Source organism: Nansenia antarctica (genome assembly GCF_963989245.1).
Source record: "Nansenia antarctica genome assembly, chromosome: 13".
Taxonomy (NCBI): Eukaryota; Metazoa; Chordata; class Actinopteri; order Argentiniformes; family Microstomatidae; genus Nansenia; species Nansenia antarctica.
Genome location: NC_137683.1, coordinates 18,497,818 through 18,518,628, shown reverse-complemented (window position 1 = coordinate 18,518,628; position 20,811 = coordinate 18,497,818). Strand labels below are relative to the sequence as shown.

At 46.9% G+C, this 20,811-nt stretch overlaps 2 protein-coding genes across 2 annotated transcripts in view; one reads left to right on the top strand and one right to left on the bottom strand.

Moving 5' to 3' along the window:
• anapc10 (anaphase promoting complex subunit 10) overlaps positions 1–1,746 on the bottom strand; it is a 1,907-nt gene extending 161 nt beyond the window's left edge. Inside the window, exons 1-5 of the mRNA XM_080543985.1 lie at positions 1,629–1,746; positions 1,132–1,294; positions 923–1,013; positions 592–712; positions 1–201 (exon numbers count right to left, since the gene is read on the bottom strand). The exon at positions 1–201 is cut by the window's left edge and continues 161 nt beyond it. Coding sequence (XP_080400111.1) covers positions 1–201; positions 592–712; positions 923–1,013; positions 1,132–1,246 — 528 coding nt within the window. The 5' untranslated portion in view covers positions 1,247–1,294; positions 1,629–1,746. The remainder of the gene's footprint in view (positions 202–591; positions 713–922; positions 1,014–1,131; positions 1,295–1,628) is intronic.
• A 122-nt stretch (positions 1,747–1,868) lies between these two features.
• On the top strand, positions 1,869–19,744 carry abce1 (ATP-binding cassette, sub-family E (OABP), member 1). Its single transcript, XM_080544430.1, has 18 exons — positions 1,869–2,005; positions 2,642–2,831; positions 6,057–6,142; positions 7,227–7,324; positions 7,654–7,771; positions 9,296–9,433; positions 9,634–9,703; positions 9,823–9,919; positions 10,431–10,520; positions 10,652–10,773; positions 13,906–14,127; positions 14,718–14,777; positions 16,366–16,424; positions 16,819–16,929; positions 17,140–17,282; positions 17,412–17,534; positions 18,081–18,192; positions 18,320–19,744. Exons 2-18 carry the CDS (start codon positions 2,729–2,731, stop codon positions 18,365–18,367), a joined length of 1,800 nt encoding a protein of 599 aa, XP_080400556.1. The 5' UTR covers positions 1,869–2,005; positions 2,642–2,728; the 3' UTR covers positions 18,368–19,744.
• Positions 19,745–20,811: the final 1,067 nt, after the last annotated feature.

Sequence of the window (20,811 nt, the reverse complement as noted above, 5' to 3'; positions counted from 1 at the left end):
CACCGTGGTGCATCGTGGGAACTTGCCGATGGAGCTCTCCTCCACGGGCGTGTAGACCTTGATCTGCCTCATGTGGGTGTCACGGCCGTTCTGGTGGTTGGCCAGCACGGCGATCTGGATCATGAAGGTCCTGGTGGGGCCGTTGTCCTGGTCCAGCAGAGGGATGTGGATCCAGCCACTGGGCTCCACCATCTCCAACTGCTGCAGAGGGGCAGGAGAGGAGGAGGAGGAGAGAGGAGGAGAGAGAGGAGGAGGAGAAGGAGAGGAGGAGGAGGTGGAGGAAGGGTAGGAGAGGAGGAGGAGGAGGAGGAGGAGGAGAGAGAGGAACAGTCAGAGGAGTTGGCTTAGCACATCCAGATCTGGGACTGGGCTCGCTAGTAACAGGGTGGTCTCCCCAGGTCACACTAGTAACAGGGTGGTCTCCCCAGGTCAGACTCACTGTTTACAAAGGAGTCTGACGACGCACGCACACACACACACACACACACACACACACACACACACACACACACACACAGCTGGACTACAGGTGGATATACAGGAGGTTCTAACTGATGTACAGATGGATAATATAGAGGGAGCTGTTCTTACTCTGATCTCCTGCAGGTTGTGGAAGTTGTTCCCAACGCGGACGGAGATCTTGCTGGGGGTGTAGCTCTCATCAGACTTGTAGTCAGCATAGATACACAGCATCTTCACCGTCGTCTTCCTCCTGTCAACAACAACAACAACAACAACAACAACAACAACAGTTAAGGGAGCAGGAACTGGAACTTTAAGATGTGATGACGAGTGTGCCAATGTCCCCTAATGGTCAACTGGTCTTTAACAAGAATTAGGTTTCTCTCTTCTCCACACACTTGTTTCCCCTCCACACACACACACACACACACACACACACACACACACACACACACAGTACCTGAACTGGATGTTGACTAGGTGTGGTTGTGATCCGTCAGACTGCCAGTAAGTCTCCAGATTGTCATCTCTCAGCTGGTCCACTCCAAAACCTAGAGAGGTGGGGGGGGGGGGTTAATTCTCCTGCATATTTAGATTCAAATGACAGCAGGTGGCATAAAAGGCAGCCAGTGTCCCAGGCCGTCTCCCCCTCCCCCTCCCCTTCCTCACCGGGTTTACAGGAGGACAGCGACCACACTGCCTGCGAACCGATCTCCCGCACCGTCCCGGTCCGCTCCAGCTGTTTGGGGTCCGCGCCAGGAGGGGTCTTGCTCGGGGTGGCCATCCTTTCGTTCCTAGCCCAACACAGGGTCCCAACACAGGGTCACAACACCTGGTCACAACACGGGGTCACAACACAGGGTCTCAACACAGGGTCACCACACAGGGTCACAACACAGGGACAGGGTCACAACACGGGGTCACAACAACACGGGTTCACAACACGGGGTCACAACAACACAGGGTCACAACACAGGGTCACAACACGGGGTCACAACACACAGTCATCACCTCCGGCATCACTGTGTCTAAATCCTAACATCTGTCTGACCAGAAGCCAGGCTGACAACAATAACAATGTCCCGTCCCCCCCACCCAAAAATAAACACCTACTTAGATCAAATATTCAAATCCAGGACTTTAAAAAAAAAATCAAGACACCTCACCTTGATCTCGTGGTTTCCCCCCGCTAGTTCAACTGATCCTAAATAGCATTTTTGTGACTGAAACGATCGATTGTATTCGGTTTGTTTTCACACTTCGAATCTCCCACTCTCCCTGGCTCCGAGCTGTGTGTGTCGCGCGATGATGATCACAGCGGAGTATGGGCACGTCGTGCTACACAGGAGTGGCACACTTCCGGCGCACAGAGAGAGTACGTAGTACGCTCTGGCGCCATCTTCCCTCCCCGGCGTTCTCTCTCCTAGGGAACACGTTGTTGAAACAGATCGAGAAGCTTCGTTAGATCTATAGATATATATCTAAGACATTAAACATTCCGTCCGTGTGAGAGGAGAACATATCAGGGAGCCTTTTTTGGGGGGTGAGTGTTTGATTTATCTACTTTTAAAGAAAGCTGGGGGTCTAAAGAGAGTAAAAAACGTGTCGTTTGGTCATCTAGGCTAGTAGAGGTGTCCACTCACGTCAAGCTAAGCGAGCTAACGGTTAGCTCTCTGGAAGGAGAGATCGCTAATGACACACACACACACACACACACACACACACACACACACACACACACACACACAGACACTACGCTGTCAGAGGTTGACACATGAGTGTGTGTGTAATACTATGAAGCCAGGCGACTTTGGGGGTGGTGATCCGTTTAGCTGGGGGGGGCTTCTAACGGCCTCATGTTGTTATCTCGGTGTCCCATATGTCAGATCAGAGACGTGGAGCTGATATGTCATTCATTGCTTTCCAACACACCCGATCATGTGGTCTCTCCGGTGTGAACGTGTGTGTGTGGATCTGTGTGCCAAACTCTGACGCAACACCCATGTTTTAAGCATCTGTCAGTCTGTCCGCTTGCTTTGGGCTGTTGTCAGCTTTTTTTTTTTTGCTACAACACATTGTCCAGATAGACAGACAGACAGACGGACCACCAACATGCCGCTGGTTTGTTTAACTGCTGTGATCATTGAGTCATGTTCTGTGCCCCCCCCCCCCCCCCCAGCGTGGGCTGTCACCGTCACCGTTCAGACCCAGGGACACCAGGGACACCAGCACCTGACCTGCCCTGCCGGGGACCAGCCACACCACCATGGCAGAGAAGAACACCAGGATCGCCATCGTCAACCACGACAAATGCAAACCCAAGAAGTGCAGACAGGAGTGCAAAAAGAGCTGCCCGGTAGTGCGGATGGGTAAGAGAGAGAGAGAGAGAGAGAGTGTGTGTGTGTGTGTGTGTGTGTGTGTGTGTGTGTGTCTCATTCCCACCGGAAACATTAATGTCCTTGGAGGCTATTGGTTGTACAGAAGCGATTCAGAGAAGCTGTGTATTAATGTCTGGTGTTCAGGTACATGTGATGTACAGCTAATGTAGCCTGCCTCCACTGCCATGCTGATGCCTATTTTCGCACTGCTGAGCTGTACTGTACTGGGCTTGGCCTGGGTACGAGTCCACCATAGTTTCTGAAACAATGAGAACGAAATATATTAGAGCCAGCCCAGTTTCAGATTCAGGTCAGTCCTGTAGTGTAAAGCCCAGTATGGTGGTGGTCTAAGCCCAGAGTATGGTTGGTGTCTGTAGTGTAAAGCCCAGTATGGTTGGTGTGTCTGTAGTGTGTAAAGCCCAGTATGGTTGGTGTGTCTGTAGTGTGTAAAGCCCAGTATGGTTGGGGTCTGGATATAATATAATTGTTTTATTGCCATGCAATTAACTTGGCAGTCAATTGTTGGAATTTGTATTTTTTGCTCTAGGCAAGGGGTCAGCCATAGTGGGTGCCCCTGGAGCAATTGGGGGGTTAAGTGCCTTGCTCAAGGGCACATGCAGCTCCCTCCTGAGGCGGGGATTAAACCAGCGACCTTCTGATTGCTAGCCGGCCTCTCTAACCCTCCTGGGGTCTGTAGTGGGTAAAGACGCTGGTGGGCTGGTTTCACAGACAAGCCTAGTCCTGGACTGAATCACACGTTCAATGTAAAATCTCCATTGAAGATGCTTTTTAGTCCAGGATTAGGCTCAAGTCTTGTTTGTGACACTGTCCTTATGGCTACTGTACTACTAGACCCAAGTCACATACATCTTCTCTGTCAAGACTACCATGGTCATTAGGGGTATAAAGGTACACATATTTGTACTGGAAATTCTCGGTACAGGTCCTTCGGTTCGGTATGCATGTGTACCAAACGAATGCAGCGTTCTGCACATGCAGAACTTTTGTGTGTTGAAGTTAGTGCTGTCCCAAACGACTATTTTTCTAACGATTAATCTAGCGATTATTTTATCGGTTAGTCGGTTAGTCTAACGACTAATTTATCGATAAGTCTAACGATAATTTTTGTACTGTAAAAAAAATATTAATAATAATAAATAACGTATTTGTCTCCACCTCACTGCTATGTTTAGCCAACTTGAATGCCAACATGGCCATTTAGAAGTCTGTCCATCACCACAACACATATCTAGCTAGTAGCTACATAGCTAGCTAACGTTACTCTCGCTGCTATGTTATGATTAGCTAAATTGATGCTAACGTAGCATGCGAGCTACGAGCTAGATAACGTACAGTAGGTGCTCGCACCACAATGACAATAGGCTACCGTAGCTAGCCAGCTACATAGCTAACGTTACTAACACCAGAAGACAAGACATACGAACTGTGGTGAGCTACATTGCTTGTGTAACATTAGCTAGTAGCTATCAATTTTTCACTCATACACTTCATTGTCTCGCCTGGTAAAATAAAGGTAAAAAAAAAAAAAACGCCATTTTGTTTATTTACGACTAACCGACGCATATTACGCAAACCGACGTATTGACGTAGTCGATGACGTCGACGACGTCGAATAATCGTAACAGCCCTAGTTGAAGTAATCTCAGCCAGTACGCATTAGCACACACGCCACATAGAGATAGTCAGTAGTTTAGCTTAATTTAGTTAGTTTAAACTAGAGCTTGAAGTTCCTCCAGGATCCGTTAAGTTGACTGTGACAGTTAGAACACTCCTCCCTATGGCATTCAAGCAGCCTCTCACTAACAATAGCCATAGGTGTTTTTATTCGATTGTTAAGTCGTGACGTATCGACCAGGCGATAATACTGTTTCCGGGTCCAACGTTGGCTGAGGCGCTCTCTTCGAAATGCCGCGGTGCTGTGTCCCTGTCTAAAAAATTTGCTAGAAATTGCTAGACTTAACAACCGAATAGCAGCTGACCATACTCTGTTGTCTCTGTTGAGAACACAGGTTTTAAACATAATGTTGAAAGTAACCGAGCCTTGTTACCTAGTTCCCTCTTGTCCGCATTTAATAATAATAATAACTTTTATTTGTATAGCACTTTTCCTGCAAACGTTGCAGCTTTTCTTTCAGCCAACAAATCACACCAGCCGTTTATCACAAACTACAGTTGTTCACGAGTTATCCGGGCCACCTGCTTTCTTAATTAAGGAAGGAAGACCCACTGCTCGTTCAATTGTCACTGTTTAATAACAATGAAAAGAATATCTATATATGTTTTGTGAATTTTTACCCTGCTGTCCCAGAAAACGTACCGAATGTGTTCAGTCTAATGAGTATAGGGCTGGTTTCACAGACTGGGCTTAAGACTAGTCCTGGACTAAAAGCATTTTTTTTTTTTTTTTATAAATTAGTTTTTCAGATTTTATCCCTTTTTCACCCAATTTGGTAGCCAATTGAACCCAACCTAGCATCCAATTATCCCCTGCCTATTGCGTAGGATCCGCCGCACGACCCCGTGGCCGGCAGCCCCAGAGGAGATCGCCAGGCAGACTAGCTGACTGGCTCCTCGAGCCCAGCACCGTTATTCCGGCACCCCGGGGGCGGTGTTGCGCGACGGATCCTTGTCCGGAACTATTCCTATACCGCCCTCGGGAGCGGCCGCTCAATATGCCACTCCCTGTGTGTGCCTCGGCCATATCCGGATCTGGCGAGCTGGGATTCGATCCCAGTCCCCGGTGGGCAGCTTGCACTAGTGGTTAGTGCTTAGACCGCTACACCACCGCGGGGCACGACTAAAAGCATTTTCAATGGAGATTTTCCATTGAGTGTGTGATGTGGTCCAGGGCTAGGCCTCAGCCCTGTGTGAAACCTGCCCCTAGTGTCCTCTTGGTAGCATTTGCTCAAATGTAGGCCTACTTGTTTAAAACAAGAGTGTTTGGAGAGAGATGGAACACAACAAATAGTTGTCCATAATGAGTCAACGGCGGCTAGTTGAGATGCTCTGGGGAAGCAGTGTGGTAGTGTAGTCAGTACGTGTGTTTGTGTGTCTTTGGGTAAACTCTCTGTATTGAGATAACAGCACAGAGCGAGATCATGTAGTCAATACCCGTGTGTGTGTGTCTCTCTCTCTCTCTCTCTCTCTCTCTCTCTCTCTCTCTCTCTCTCTCTCTCTCTCTCTCTCTCTCTCCAGGTAAGCTGTGTATCGAGGTAACCTCACAGAGCAAGATTGTGTGGATCTCTGAGTCCCTCTGTATAGGATGTGGCATCTGCATCAAGGTAAGGCCAGCCAATCACACTGCATTTACAACATTTCATAGACTGAAACTTCAGATAAGGCAGATACTGTATGGCAGAGGACAAGGAATACAAGGAAACTTTGGACTGCATCCCGCTGGGAATATATACAGTTGCAATCCAAATTATTCAACCCCCATTGCATATTTTGATCACTAATGATTAGATTTAGATTAGATTACATTTTGTCTCCTTCCTTCTTGCTGGTCTCTGCAGCCTAGATTATGACACACCCACTGACGACGTGACTGTTCTACGTTTTGGTTCCCGCTTGAGAACCACTATTTTATGGTTCCCGCAGCAAACCAACTTTTCAGTCTCCGAACCAATTGAGTTTCGGTCTGAACGCGCCGGCCGGTTCCAGACCCTACCAGTGGTGTGTTCTAGTCCAGCAGTTATTCCCTGCCAGGCCTGTAACCATAGGCAACAACACATTTACACTATACAGGAAATGGAGCTTAGAGGATTGTGGGAAAATGAAAAAAGAAGTTGTAATATTTTCACTGTGGAGAGTTTATACAGCAGGTTGTAGCTAGTAATCCCTGAGTATGAGACATGACAGAAACATGCTAACATGTAGCGTTAGCTGCCTAGCCAACGCAACTCAGGACAGCAGCAGCTAACGCACTAGCTAGCTGTGGAACATCGCTTCCTTTACTGTCTAGTTACTGTCTGGTGTAAATGCCTGGCCTCTCTTACGCCTCAGTTGTGTGACTGAAACACACTAGTCACTTGTGTCACAGTTTGATGATGTGGCAGGGCATTCCACACTAATACATTTGGCGCCCTACATAGTTCACACAGTTCACAAAAACTATTCATACGCAGTGGGGGAAATATAAGTATCCAAGGCAACACTTTTTAAATTCAATTTCCATTGCAGCTGTTCACGTGTGACCTAGATCAGACGTTGGTACTGAAATTGTAACATTCCAATCCAATAAAATAAAATAAAAAGTGCAATAAAGTGGAACACCGTCATTATTTTTATTATATTATTGTTTACAGTTAGGATCTCTGTCTCTGGTATGAACGTGTGTGTTTCTCATCACGACCATGTTTTCAGAAATGTCCATTTGGAGCGCTGTCCATCGTCAACCTGCCCAGCAACCTGGCCAAGGAGACCACACACAGATACTGTGCCAACTCCTTCAAACTGCACCGGTATGCATGCACACACACCACACACACACACACACACACACACACACACACCACACACACACACCACACACACACACACACACACACACACACACACACACACACCACACACACACACCACACACACACACACACACACACACACACAATCCTGATGCTATGTAGATCAGTCTATAGAAACAGATATGACAATAATAAAACCAATGCTGTCTACCTCCTCTCCCTCTCTCTCTCATTCCCCTTTTCCCTCTTTCTGTTCCCCCTCCCTCTCTCTCATTCCCTCCCCCTCCCTCTCTTCTCTCATCCCTCCCTCTCTCCCTTCCTCCCAGTCTGCCCATTCCTAGGCCTGGGGAGGTCCTGGGTCTGGTGGGCACCAACGGGATTGGGAAGTCCACAGCTCTGAAGATCCTGGCCGGGAAACAGAAGCCCAACCTGGGGAAGTTTGACGTGAGTCACCGAGGATCTGAGGGTTGCTGGAGTGCATTAGCAGCCAGCTGTGATGACAAATGACACACACACACACACTTTACAGTACACTCTTACAGCCAAATGATGATGAAACAATGACATTCAGTTCACGCCATGTTTTTACATTTCAGATTTAAAACTACAGTAGATGAAAAATCATAACATTCCCACAACTCTTGATATTGCTTCTGATCCTCTTGATATTCCCCTCCTGCAGTGTTTCCTCCAGGATTTTCCACATTAGGGACGCTCGCGCACGCATTCGGCAGAAACCTTCATTTTCCACAACACTGTACAGGCGAAGGTCCTTGCAAATATACCCGGCGATAGACTTGGTCGTAGCCTCTGGGAGGTAAAGGGAAGCCTTGTTTTGAAATAGAATCGTTCCAGACTTCAGATGTCGTATTTGTTTTTCCAATTCAGCCATTCATCTTCTTAATTTTTATAACATCACACATGCTGATAGAACATCGACATGCTAGAAACACATAACTACACATAAATAGATGATCACACAGCCCCAAACACGAACACGTCCCAAACGAAAGTATTTACAAAAGTCTCCCTTACCGGCAGCCTCAGGCAAACGAGAATAGTGAATCCAATCCACAAATGATCCATATTTAATGATCATTAAACTGTTGTTTATTATATCAAGTGGGTACTTTAAAGCTTCAAGTTTCGTGAAAAAAAAAAGAGTCTGCGAGTGGTTTAGCTCTAGGCTGCGTTCGTAAATTCACTCTGGAAATCTGTTCAGCAGTCATGGAATGCCTCTTGTCCAATCAAGTTACTTGGTCCCTTTATTACGTTGCGCCCAGTGTGCCCTCCGGCACTCTCAGAGAGAATTTACGAATGCAGCCATCATGTCAATCGTGTTTTCCGAATAATATCGAGCAACTTCGGATAGAATCTGTATCTGTTTAAATCTCATTATTCGTGCTATCCGAATACCGTATTCAAACTGTCATCAAACTGACTCTTGTCCAGGCGAAAGAAGGACTTGAACCTAGCGTCGTCTAGGCGGAGCTCCTGGACCAGGTTGCGGAAAGTCCCCTGCGACTCCCTATTGCGGAGGATGTCATGCATCCATAAACGGCGCCTTGGTTGTCCCGGAGCAACCTCCTCCTCCTCCTCCTCAAACGCTAACGCTAATGCAAGTAGTTGCATTTTATTCGCCATTATTAAATGCTACAGTGAGTATACACAACTTGTTGAACAAGTAGACGATAACGTTACACGTTATACAATGTATGATAACGGTTACAATGTATGACGGTTAGGATAGAATCCCGTTGTTAAGGTTACAGAATACTCGTGCAGAAGCGCGGTGAAGGCTGCGAAGTCAAGTGTCAAAGAAGTCAAGTGTGAACACGGCCTTAGTGGGCTGAATGAATTAGTGGCGGAGAGAGTCTATTCGTGGCGGGCCGCCACAGATCAATGCATATAGAGGAAACACTGCCTCCTGATATTCCCATCCTGATATTCCTACGTTGATATTCCCAGGCGCCTCCTGACTGGCAGGAGATCCTGACGTACTTCCGAGGCTCGGAGCTGCAGAACTACTTCACCAAGATCCTGGAGGACGACCTCAGGGCCATCGTCAAACCCCAATACGTCGACCAGATCCCCAAGACTGTCAAGGTCAGGGGGGTCATATAATAAGACTTTTCTAGTCTCTCATTCAGGAGACGTAGCCAGCATTAAAGGTTACCTAGGCTACCTTGATTGACAGGAAATTAACAACACTTATATCCAAAAAGGTTAAAGGTCAAAAAAGGTGAGGTGTCCCTCTGTGTGTGTTAATTCTCCTGGTTGTTGTAATTCCCTGTCTCTGCCACTAGGGGTCAGTGGGGTCCATTCTGAGCAGGAAAGACGACACTAAGACAGAGACTATCGTGTGCGCCCAGCTAGGTGGGTACCATGACGACCATGGTTGGACCATTGGAGTTTGGTTGTCTGGTATTGGTTGATTTAAAAAAAATTTGGGGTGGATGTGATGATGTGATTGGCTGTGTTGTGTCGCCGGGCAGATCTGACCCACCTGAGAGACAGGAACGTAGAAGACCTATCAGGAGGAGAGTTGCAGAGGTTCGCCATCGCTGTTGTCTGCATCCAGCGAGCCGACATGTAAGGACACACCCCCTTCTCTCCTCTCCTCTCCTCTCTTCTCTCCTTCCTTCTCTCCTCTCTCCTCTCACCCTCTCTCTTCTCTTGGTGGGGGTTTGTGTGTGCGTGTGTTTTATGATGAGCTGTGATGTAATTACGTTGAGCCTGAAGTATATATTGAATATATTCAATGATGGTTTCTACACTTGAACTGAGCTCTGTGTGTGTGTGTGTGTGTGTGTGTGTGTGTGTGTGTGTGTGTGTGTGTGTGTGTGTGTGTGTGTGTGTATGTGTGTGTGTGTGAGCTATGATGTAAATCATATGTCTTACCTGAGTATGTCAAATATACTTTATGATGGTTTCTACACTTGATCTGAGCTCTGTGTGCGAGTCCCTCTCCTCTCTTCTCTCCTTCCTCCTCCCCTCTCTCTTCTCTGAGGAAAGAAGCTTTTAGACGCCGCCACTTCCTAGTTATCCTGTCCATAACTGACCCCTCTCTCCCTCCCCTCCCTTCCCCCCCCCCCCCCCCCAGCTTCATGTTTGATGAGCCGTCCAGCTACTTGGATGTGAAACAGAGACTAAAGGCTGCCATCACCATCCGCTCTCTCATCACACCAGACAGGTGAGCCTGACCAGTGTGTCTGTGTGTGTGTGTGTGTGTGCTAATATGTGTGCGTGTGCTAATATGTGTGCGTGTGTGTGCGCTAATATGTGTGTGAGTTGACCTGTGTGTGTGTGTCCTGTGTTGCCCAGGTACATCATCGTGGTGGAACACGACCTGAGTGTGTTGGACTACCTGTCTGACTTCATCTGCTGCCTCTATGGCGTCCCCAGCGCCTACGGAGTCGTCACCATGCCCTTCGGAGTCAGGGAAGGTAGGACCCTACACACTAACCACTAACCCCTACATACTACATCCTACACCCTACACACTAACCCCTACATACTACACCCTACACCTTTACACCCTACACACTAACCCCTACATACTACACCCTACACACTAACCCCTACATACTAACCCCTACATACTACACCCTACACACTAACCCCTACATACAACACCCTACACCTTTACACCCTACACACTAACCCCTACATACTACATCCTACACCCTACACACTAACCCCTACATACTACACCCTACACCTTTACACCCTACACACTAACCCCTACATACAACACCCTACACCTTTACACCCTACACACTAACCCCTACATACTACATCCTACACCCTACACACTAACCCCTACATACTACACCCTACACCAGGGGTCGGCAATTAGGTTTGGCCTCGGGCCAATTTTTTTTTGAGCCACTAGATGGCGGGCCCGAACGTTTTTTTTTTCTATTTTTTTTTTTTTTTTCCTAACACCAGGGGAGCCACCCCTCCTAAATTTCGTTGTTTGGTACCTGTACTGTAGCAATGACAATAAAGACCATTCATTCATTCCATTCATTCATTCATTCATTCATAAGTAATTGATTGTTAAAAAATGTGACACGTTCTAATGCTTTGACTTTTCTTTCGAAAAATGTACACATCGCTAGTCAACTAACACAGCTTGTTTTGTGAGCCTGCTAACAATGTAAAGTAGTGTTGTAGTTAACTAGGTAACAATGTAAAGTAGTGTTCTAGTTAACTAGATAACAATGTAAAGTAGTGTTGTAGTTAACTAGGTAACAATGTAAAGTAGTGTTGTAGTTAACTAGGTAACAATGTAAAGTAGTGTTCTAGTTAACTAGGTAACAATGTAAAGTAGTGTTCTAGTTAACTAGGTAACAATGTAAAGTAGTGTTGTAGTTAACTAGGTAACAATGTAAAGTAGTGTTGTAGTTAACTAGGTAACAATGTAAAGTAGTGTTGTAGTTAACTAGGTAACAATGTAAAGTAGTGTTGTAGTTAACTAGGTAACAATGTAAAGTAGTGTTGTAGTTAACTAGGTAACAATGTAAAGTAGTGTTGTAGCTAACTAGGTAGCAGTCCAATCCATTACGTTGCAGTATTTTGGCTTGACTAGCAAGTTTGTGTTGTGATTCTCAACAACGTTGAAACGTAGTTTCACCCTTTTCCATAGTTTTGAATAATAAATGTGTGGACTGACGATGTAGCGCAGCCTAGCTTATTCTAATAATTATTTAACATACTTTCATTCTGAATGATTCCCCCCTCCTCCCAGACAAGGTCACATTATTATTGGATTGGTTGTTTGCCTGCCGGGTGAAGTTAGCTAAACATTTAACCTGCTAACTAGCAAGAGAAACATCATGTCACTCTCCAAAGGTGTAAAGAGGAAAGTTGACGGTGAAAACAGGGCATTTAAAGAGGAATGGACAGCGAACTATAATGTTCATCCTACCTGGTTTCATCAACGCAAAGCCGTTGTGAGACTCACATCTTCCGTGCTCACAATGTTCCCTTTCTATACATGCGAGTCGTCCTTTTCCTCAATGAATGTGATAAAGACGCACGAGAGGAATCGATTGATGCAAAAAAAAACTTGAGAACTGCCTGCGGATTAAAGTGACGTCCATATAACCAGATATCAAGCAAATACTGACCGATGGGAGATGCCACTTTTCACATTAAGTGAGTACCAAGCCTGTCGTTATTGTATTTAATAACCTAATTGTATTTTTTATATTTTGAATGAATGGCTCATTGTAATTATTATCCCTAATAGCGTGTTTGCTCTGTCGTTTCAGGAGCATAGGCCTATGCACCACCACCCCTCGCATAAGCGGATTACTTTTCTTTCTTTTCTTTTTTTCACCGATTTTGTTGTCAATGTTTTTCAGAATATTAAACTGAATTTGCTTTGTTACTGTTCATATGTGTGTTGCAGTCACATATACGTAAACATTACGTTTGAATTATTTACTGAGCTGGTGTTATTTTTTTCAAACCACACACGGCTATTTCAGCACTACACGTTGTCCACCTACTTATGATTCACTATGAGGGGTTCAGCGTCAGTGCGCTTCGGTGCACCCCGCTGCCTGATTGTCTGTCCCTGTGTCATTCACTCTCAACATGGATAAAAGTACAATAAGCATTATTCAGGTGGAGGTAGATTCTCTATTCGGACATTATAGGCGCTATATGTGGGACTGTCGGTCCGATATTGTAAAAAAAAAAAAAAAAAAAAAAAAGTGGATTCTCAAAATATTCTGCTGGGCCAAATATTATTGGTGATGGGCCAGCAATGGCCCGCGGGCCGCCTATTGCCGACCCCTGCCCTACACCTTTACGCCCTACACACTAACCCCTACATACTACACCTTTACACCCTACACACTAACCCCTACATACTACATCCTACACCTTTACACCCTACACACTAACCCCTACATACTACACCCTACACCTTTACACCCTACACACTAACCCCTACATACTACACCCTACACCTTTACACCCTACACACTAACCACTACACCCTACACCTTTACACCCTACACACTAACCCCTACATACTACATCCTACACCTTTACACCCTACACACTAACCCCTACATACTACACCCTACACCTTTACACCCTACACACTAACCCCTACATACTACACCCTAACCTTTACATACTGGTCACCATGCCCTTCGGAGTCAGGGAAGGTACACTAACCTTTACACCCTACACACTAACCTTTACACCCTACACACTAACTTTTACGCCCTACACACTAACCTTTACACCCTACACACTATCCTTTACACCCTACACACTAACCTTTACACCCTACACACTAACCTTTACACCCTACACACTAACCTTTACACCCTACACACTAACCTTTACACCCTACACACTAACCTTTACACCCTACACACTAACCTTTACACCCTACACACTATCCTTTACACCCTACACACTAACCTTTACACCCTACACACTATCCTCTGCATACTACAGACTAGTCTCTACGACGCCCTTTGGCGTTAGGACCCTACGCACTCCAACCTCACCCCTCCTCATCCTCTTCTTCCCCCGCCCCCTCCCCCCAGGCATCAACATCTTCCTGGACGGCTACGTGCCCACGGAGAACCTGCGTTTCCGGGAGGTGTCCCTGGTGTTCAAGGTGGCGGAGACGGCCAACGAGGAGGAGATCAAGAAGATGTGCCGCTACCAGTACCCCCACATGAAGAAGGCCATGGGGGACTTCTTCCTGGAGATACAGGAGGGGGAGTTCACCGACTCTGAGATCATGGTCATGCTGGGGGAGAACGGTGAGGAGGGGTGTGTGTGTGTGTGTGTGTGTGTGTGTGTGTGTGTCCTTTTGTGTGCGAGCTATGATGTAAATCACATGTCTTACCTGAAGTATGTCAAATACACTTTATGATGGTTTCTACACTTGAACTGAGCTCTGTGTGCGAGTCTGTGCGTCTCTGTGTGTGTGTGTGCGAGTCTGTGCGTCTCTGTGTGTGTGTGTGCGAGTCTGTGTGTGTGTGCGAGTCTGTGTGTGTGTGTGCGAGTCTGTGTGTGTGTGTGAGTCTGTGCGTCTCTGTGTGTGTGTGTGCGAGTCTGTGTGTGTGTGCGAGTCTGTGTGTGTGTGTGAGTCTGTGCGTCTCTGTGTGTGTGCGAGTCTGTGTGTGTGTGTGTGTGTGTCTGTGCATCTCTGTGTGTGTGTGTGTGCGAGTCTGTGTGTGTGTGTGAGTCTGTGCGTCTCTGTGTGTGTGTGCGAGTCTGTGTGTGTGTGAGTCCGTGCGTCTCTGTGTGTGTGTGCGAGTCTGTGTGCGCGAGTCTGTGTGTGTGTGTGAGTCTGTGCGTCTCTGTGTGTGTGCGCGAGTCTCTCTAACTAGTGTATTTGACCCCTCAGGCACCGGCAAGACCACCTTCATCAGGATGTTAGCAGGACGCCTCAAACCTGATGAGGGAGGTGAGGACCAGTCACACACACACACACACACACACACATATCTTCAGCCACACCGACACCGAGTTGGACCTCTGACGTTACGCGAAAGAAGAAGCCACACAGACAGTGGTGCTGGACAAACACTCTTATGGCGTTTATTATATATAGCAATTTATGACGGTATTGAAACGGACACTTGCTATTTTCAAAAACCGTGGCTTACGGTATTACCGCCCAAACCTAACACACACACACACGCGCGCTCACTCATTCACACACACGTTTTGATCACACTATCCTCTGCATACTACAGACTAGTATAAATAAACTAGTATAAATAAGCGCTAAGCACTGAACTGAGTAGAATCTGCATCTGGCTAGCTGACAATAAACTATCAATACACCTAGGTAAAACTGAAACCATCCTATACGGATCCCCATCTAAACTCAGAAAGGCTGAAAATTTTAAAATAAAAGTGGGTAACATTAATATCACAAGAAAAGAGGATATTACATACCTGGGCTCCATCTTAGAGGCAAATCTTTCCGGAGATAAAATGGCAGCAAAAGTAATCAAAAAAGTGAACCATAGAACTAGATTCTTGTACAGGATATCCTCACTTGTCAGTAAAAACACACTGAGGACCCTATCAGGAGCTCTCATTCAATGTCACTTCGACTATGCCGTAACATCATGGTACTATAGAACCACAAAGGCCCATAAAACAAGACTCCAGACAGCCCAAAATAAACTGGTTAGGCTTCTGCTAGGCCTCAACCCTAGGACACATCTAACCGCTGCTCATTTTTTGAGCCTTGATTGGCTACGAGTAGTTGACAGAGTGCAGCAGCTTGCACTGGGCCTGGTCTTCAAGATACGCTACACCACAAAGACACCCAAGTACCTGTCAACATACTTCCAAAAAGTGAACAACGTCCACACATACAACACCAGAGGAAGCTCCACGAACCACGTTCAACCGCGTTGCACCACAAACAAGGGGTTAAACTCGTTTGCAAACTATGCAGTAAAAATGTGGAACGCCCTTCCTATAATCTTAAAGGAGTGCAAAACACTGCCCACCTTCAAAACCACTCTCAAAAAACATTTACAGGAGGCTGCAATCCGTAACTGGACCCTCTAAATCAAAAATCAGATTAAAAGACCCGAACTACCCACTGTACATACTTTGTGTTTTGTCCCCCGCCCCCACCTGTGGTGTATGTCCCCACCTGTCCTATCCGCTGTACATACCTTATGTTGTGTTGTATTGTTCTTCCCATGATGGATGTATGTTTATCTTGTAGATAGTAATAGTTATTTGTCTGTATTATCTTGTAGATAGTACTAGTTTTTTTGTCTGTCTTACATGTAACGATGAATTGAGAATCAAGGACCCCAATTGAAATAAGCCAGTGGCTTTCTTGGGTTTTTATCCTGTTAGTTGACCTTGTATGTAATATGTACTTTCATGTACCTACTTCTGCAAATCTTCTAATAAAGTTTTCAATCAATCAATCAATCAGATAGATATATCAGAGAGTTTCCCCTCCCATACAGTCACTAGGCTATAGCTTTGTTCTGTCTCAACCCCCCTCCCCCCTCCAGGTGAGGTACCTGTCCTGAACGTCAGTTACAAGCCCCAGAAGATCAGCCCCAAGTTCAAGGTATGTTCTTCATCATCATCATCCTCCATGTAGACTCAATGCAGTAAATGAGTATAGTGTTATTAGTTATGAGTATTAGTGGTCTGACCCTAACATGTCTCTTTCTCTCTCCCTCCCCCCACCTCCCTCTCTCCCTCCCTCCCCCACCTCTCTCCCTCCCTCCCCCACCTCTCTCTCTCTCCCCCTCCCTCCCTCCCCCACCTCTCTCTCCCTCCCCCACCTCTCTCCCTCCCGCACCTCTCTCTCCCTCCCTCCCCCACCTCTCTCTCTCCCCCTCCCCCACCTCTCTCTCTCCCCCTCCCTCCCTCCCCCACCTCTCTCTCTCCCTCCCTCCCCCACATCTCTCTCCCCCCTCCCCCACCTCTCTCTCTCTCTGCCTCCCTCCCCCTTACAGGGCAGTGTGAGAGCTCTCCTCCATGACAAGATCAGAGACGCATACACACACCCTCAGTTCATCACCGATGTCATGAAGCCCATGCTGATAGAGAGCATTATCGACCAGGACGTACGTATACACACACACAGTTTCTATCTTGTGTATCTCTATTCTGTTTTTGTTTGTTGTGTTTTTCTTTCGTGTTTATTGTCCTGCTACTCTTGTGTCCTTGAGTTTGAGAAAGGAGATTTGAAATAAAATCTATTATTACACACACGTACGTACGTACACACCCACATCAGGGCACCACACTAACGCCCCCCCCCCCCGGCCCCCCAGGTCCAGAACCTGTCAGGAGGAGAGCTGCAGCGCGTGGCCCTGGCCCTGTGTCTGGGGAAGCCTGCTGACGTCTACCTGATAGACGAGCCCTCCGCCTACCTGGACTCTGAACAACGACTCATGGCTGCCAGGGTCATCAAACGGTAACACACACACACACACACACGCATTCTTTTACTGTAATGAATCTTTGGTCCAGTTGTTCAGATCTGCAGTCCTCTGTTCTGTTCTGTTCTGACTGTTTGTTCTGTCTGATCCCTGCTGTGCTGTAGTTTCATCCTCCACGCCAAGAAGACAGCGTTCGTGGTGGAGCATGACTTTATCATGGCCACCTACCTGGCCGACCGCGTCATCGTGTTCGACGGGATCCCCTCCAAAAGCACCGCGGCTAACACGTATGACACACACACACACACTAATCTGTGTATTAGGGGTGCAACGGTTCAGTTGGCCCATGGAATAGTATGAACTTCGGTTTCTGGGTCATGGTTTCAGTGCTTTTTTTTTGCTTATACTTATGGAACTTTAACATTCACACACATTCCAGAATATGACTGGTATATTGTATAATATACAAAATATAAATATATATATAAACAAAAAACACTTTAAAATGTAAAAAATAAATTATGTAAAAGTGCCGCTTCGCCTTGACTACTGGTATAGGAGAGGATGAAATAAAAGTAAAAGGGCACTTTAAGCCTTGACTGCTGGTAGCCCATATACGCATATACAACATGTGTTAAGCAACGCTTGCAGCTAGTAACATTTCTGTTCACTGTTTTCGTTCCTGCCTCATTGTATTCAATGCCAAAACCCAAATGATCCCACCACAGATTTGGATTTGTAGGAATCCGGGTCTTCCTCAAATTGTCTCTCAACCACATTCATGCTCTCAACTCTACTCTGAGGCTAACACTAAGTCCCCCCCACCCCCCCAGGCCCCAGAGTCTGTTGGCAGGTATGAACAGGTTCCTGGCCTTGCTGGAGATCACCTTCAGGAGAGACCCCAACAACTTCAGACCCCGCATCAACAAGATGAACTCCATCAAGGTACCAGCCAATAGCAATACAGTATACTCACTACAGCAGCCATATGGTCATACAGTATAGTAACTATAGAAACAGAATGGCTCGACCCTGTCATGACCTTTAACCTATGACCTCTGCCCCCTCCTAGGACACGGAGCAGAAGAAGAGTGGGAACTACTTCTTCCTGGACGACTAGACTGATTCCTAACAAGGACCTCGCTACCCACGCCGATAACGACCTCTGCACCCTCCATGACAACGCCCTCTCCCCCCTCCCTGAAGTCTCCTCTCTCCCGCCATCCCTGAAGTCCCTCCCCTCTCCCTGAAGTCCCTCCCCCCTCCCTGAAGTTCCTCCCCCCTCCCTGAAATCCCTCCCCTCTCCCTGAAGTCCCTCCCCGAAGCCCCTCCCTGAAGTCCCTCCCCGAAGCCCCTCCCTGAAGTCCCTCCCCCCTCCCTGAAGTCCCTCCCCCCTCCCTGAAGTTTCCCTGAAGTCTCTCCCCCCTTCCCTCCCTGAAGCCTCCTCTCTCCACCCTCCCCTTCACTGCTTCGTCTAAAACAGATAACGGTGCATTCTTGATCAACTCAGAGACTCCAGTCCAAGTGTACATTCAAGTGATTCGATGTAGAAAACCCCCCCCAAACAACATGAGCGCCCCCTGCAGGTGAGGGCTCACGGTGGCCAGTTAGAACCACTTTTAACCTTCAACATTTTGAAAGAAAAAAAAAAAAAATCTCCCAACATGCATCCTGTGCACTGAAACAACCAGCAGGGGGTGCTCAAGAGCTGTAACATGGTTATATTTCCACTCTTCAGCGCACGCTTCTGAAAATGCTTGCGATTGCTTTCTGGTGTGTATATATATATATATAATATATATATATATATATAAAACCAGCTGGAGGGTCGCTCTAATGGAGCTTCCCCCCCACACACTCTGACCTTGTAGTTCAGAGCTTCTGACATGTCTTGATGGACCAGTACATACATACATACATACATGCATACATACATACATGCCCCCTTCAGCCCATGCTTTGACCAGGGGAGGCAGAAATGGGAGGACGGGCTCGTTGTGACGCCTGGAGTGGAAGGAGGAGGAACGTGGTTTGAGGTGCCATTCCTCATCCCATTCCAATGAGCCCGTCCTCCCATTTCTACTTCCACCAGCCTCCCCTGGCTGACACCAACGCACTGTTTTTCCAGTCCATGAGAGAGAGAGAGAGAGAGAGAGAGGGGGGAGGGGGGGGGTGAAGGAGGGAGTGCACCCTTCAGAGAGGAGAGCAGAGAGCTGGGATGTCCTTGGCTGACGGCCGTGTCTGCTGAGCTTCAGCGACCCGCTTCTGATGGCGCACCGGGCCGCTGAACCCTCCGCAGACACCAGTATGCTGCTTCTACAGGTCCGGAACGCTGCCAAAGTCACACACACACACACAAACAAACACAGTGACACTGACACACACAAATGCACACACACCCGACAGTGGCTACAGACCTATCATAACCAGCTGTTTTAAAAATGAAAATAAATGTAATCCTTGTGAGGATGGTGTTGATCTCATTAAATGACTCAGTTTCTCACTCCCTGTTTGTCACTCTGTGATTGGTTCCTTTCTGTTTGACACTTGATGAGATTAGATATCAGAGGGAGGCTGGTGGAGGTAGAAATCGGGGGGGGGGGGTCATTGTAATCATGTTTGATACCATTCCTCGTGAAATGGACGTCAAGGAGCAATTCGACAGAGGAACATCGGACCCCTGACCCGTCAACACACGTGATGTCTCCTAAGTTAATACCCGATTAACCAGCGAGATTAAAGATGGTACATACAGTATATATATATCAGAGGGAGATAGTGAGATTAAATATAGTGTAGGCTATATCAGAGATGGTGAGATTAAAGATGGTGTATATCAGAGAGGGACATGTTGTGGAGAGCAGTGTAGTCAGACAGGTGGAGCAGAACCTTGGAGAGTCCTACCCTGCTGAAAGTTGGTGTTGCATCCTGAATGGAACTGTTAGGATAATAGATTTTTCTATAGTCCTTTTGAGCACTTGTCAGCACCAGCTGCTTGTTATGATATGTTTATTACTAATGAGCACTTATCAGCACCGGCTGCTGCTTAGGAATGTGGGGTGGAAGTCTCTGGTGGCCTTGGTGATCTAAGCCCGGGAGCAGAGATGACTCCCCTAGAAACATCAAAGTATACACGCCTCAGCACAGACAACAAACACTGTATAGTTTTGATACATCTTGACTTGGTCACGAGCACAGAGAATGGGTCTGCCAATAGTTGGCCAATCAGCGTTCTAGGACCCATCTAGGTACGTGGTGTGCCTTAGCCCAAATGAACAATCATATGAATTGTAACCGGAGAGATCTCACTCTCTCTGGGGGCGGATATCCTTCTGATGTCGTCTCACTGAGGGTCCAGCGCTGCACACTGCTTTGTATACTCTGCCTGTTTATCTTCGATAAATAACCATGTGTGCAATAGAGAAAATCTCCTGTCCTTCTTGGAGCTGCTCAACAAAATAACCGGGGGGTCTAACATAACGCATGTTTAATGCATGTAGTACCTGTTTATCTAATAGCTGCAGGGTTCATAACCTGACGTACCCACAGCAGGTAAAAGGTTCA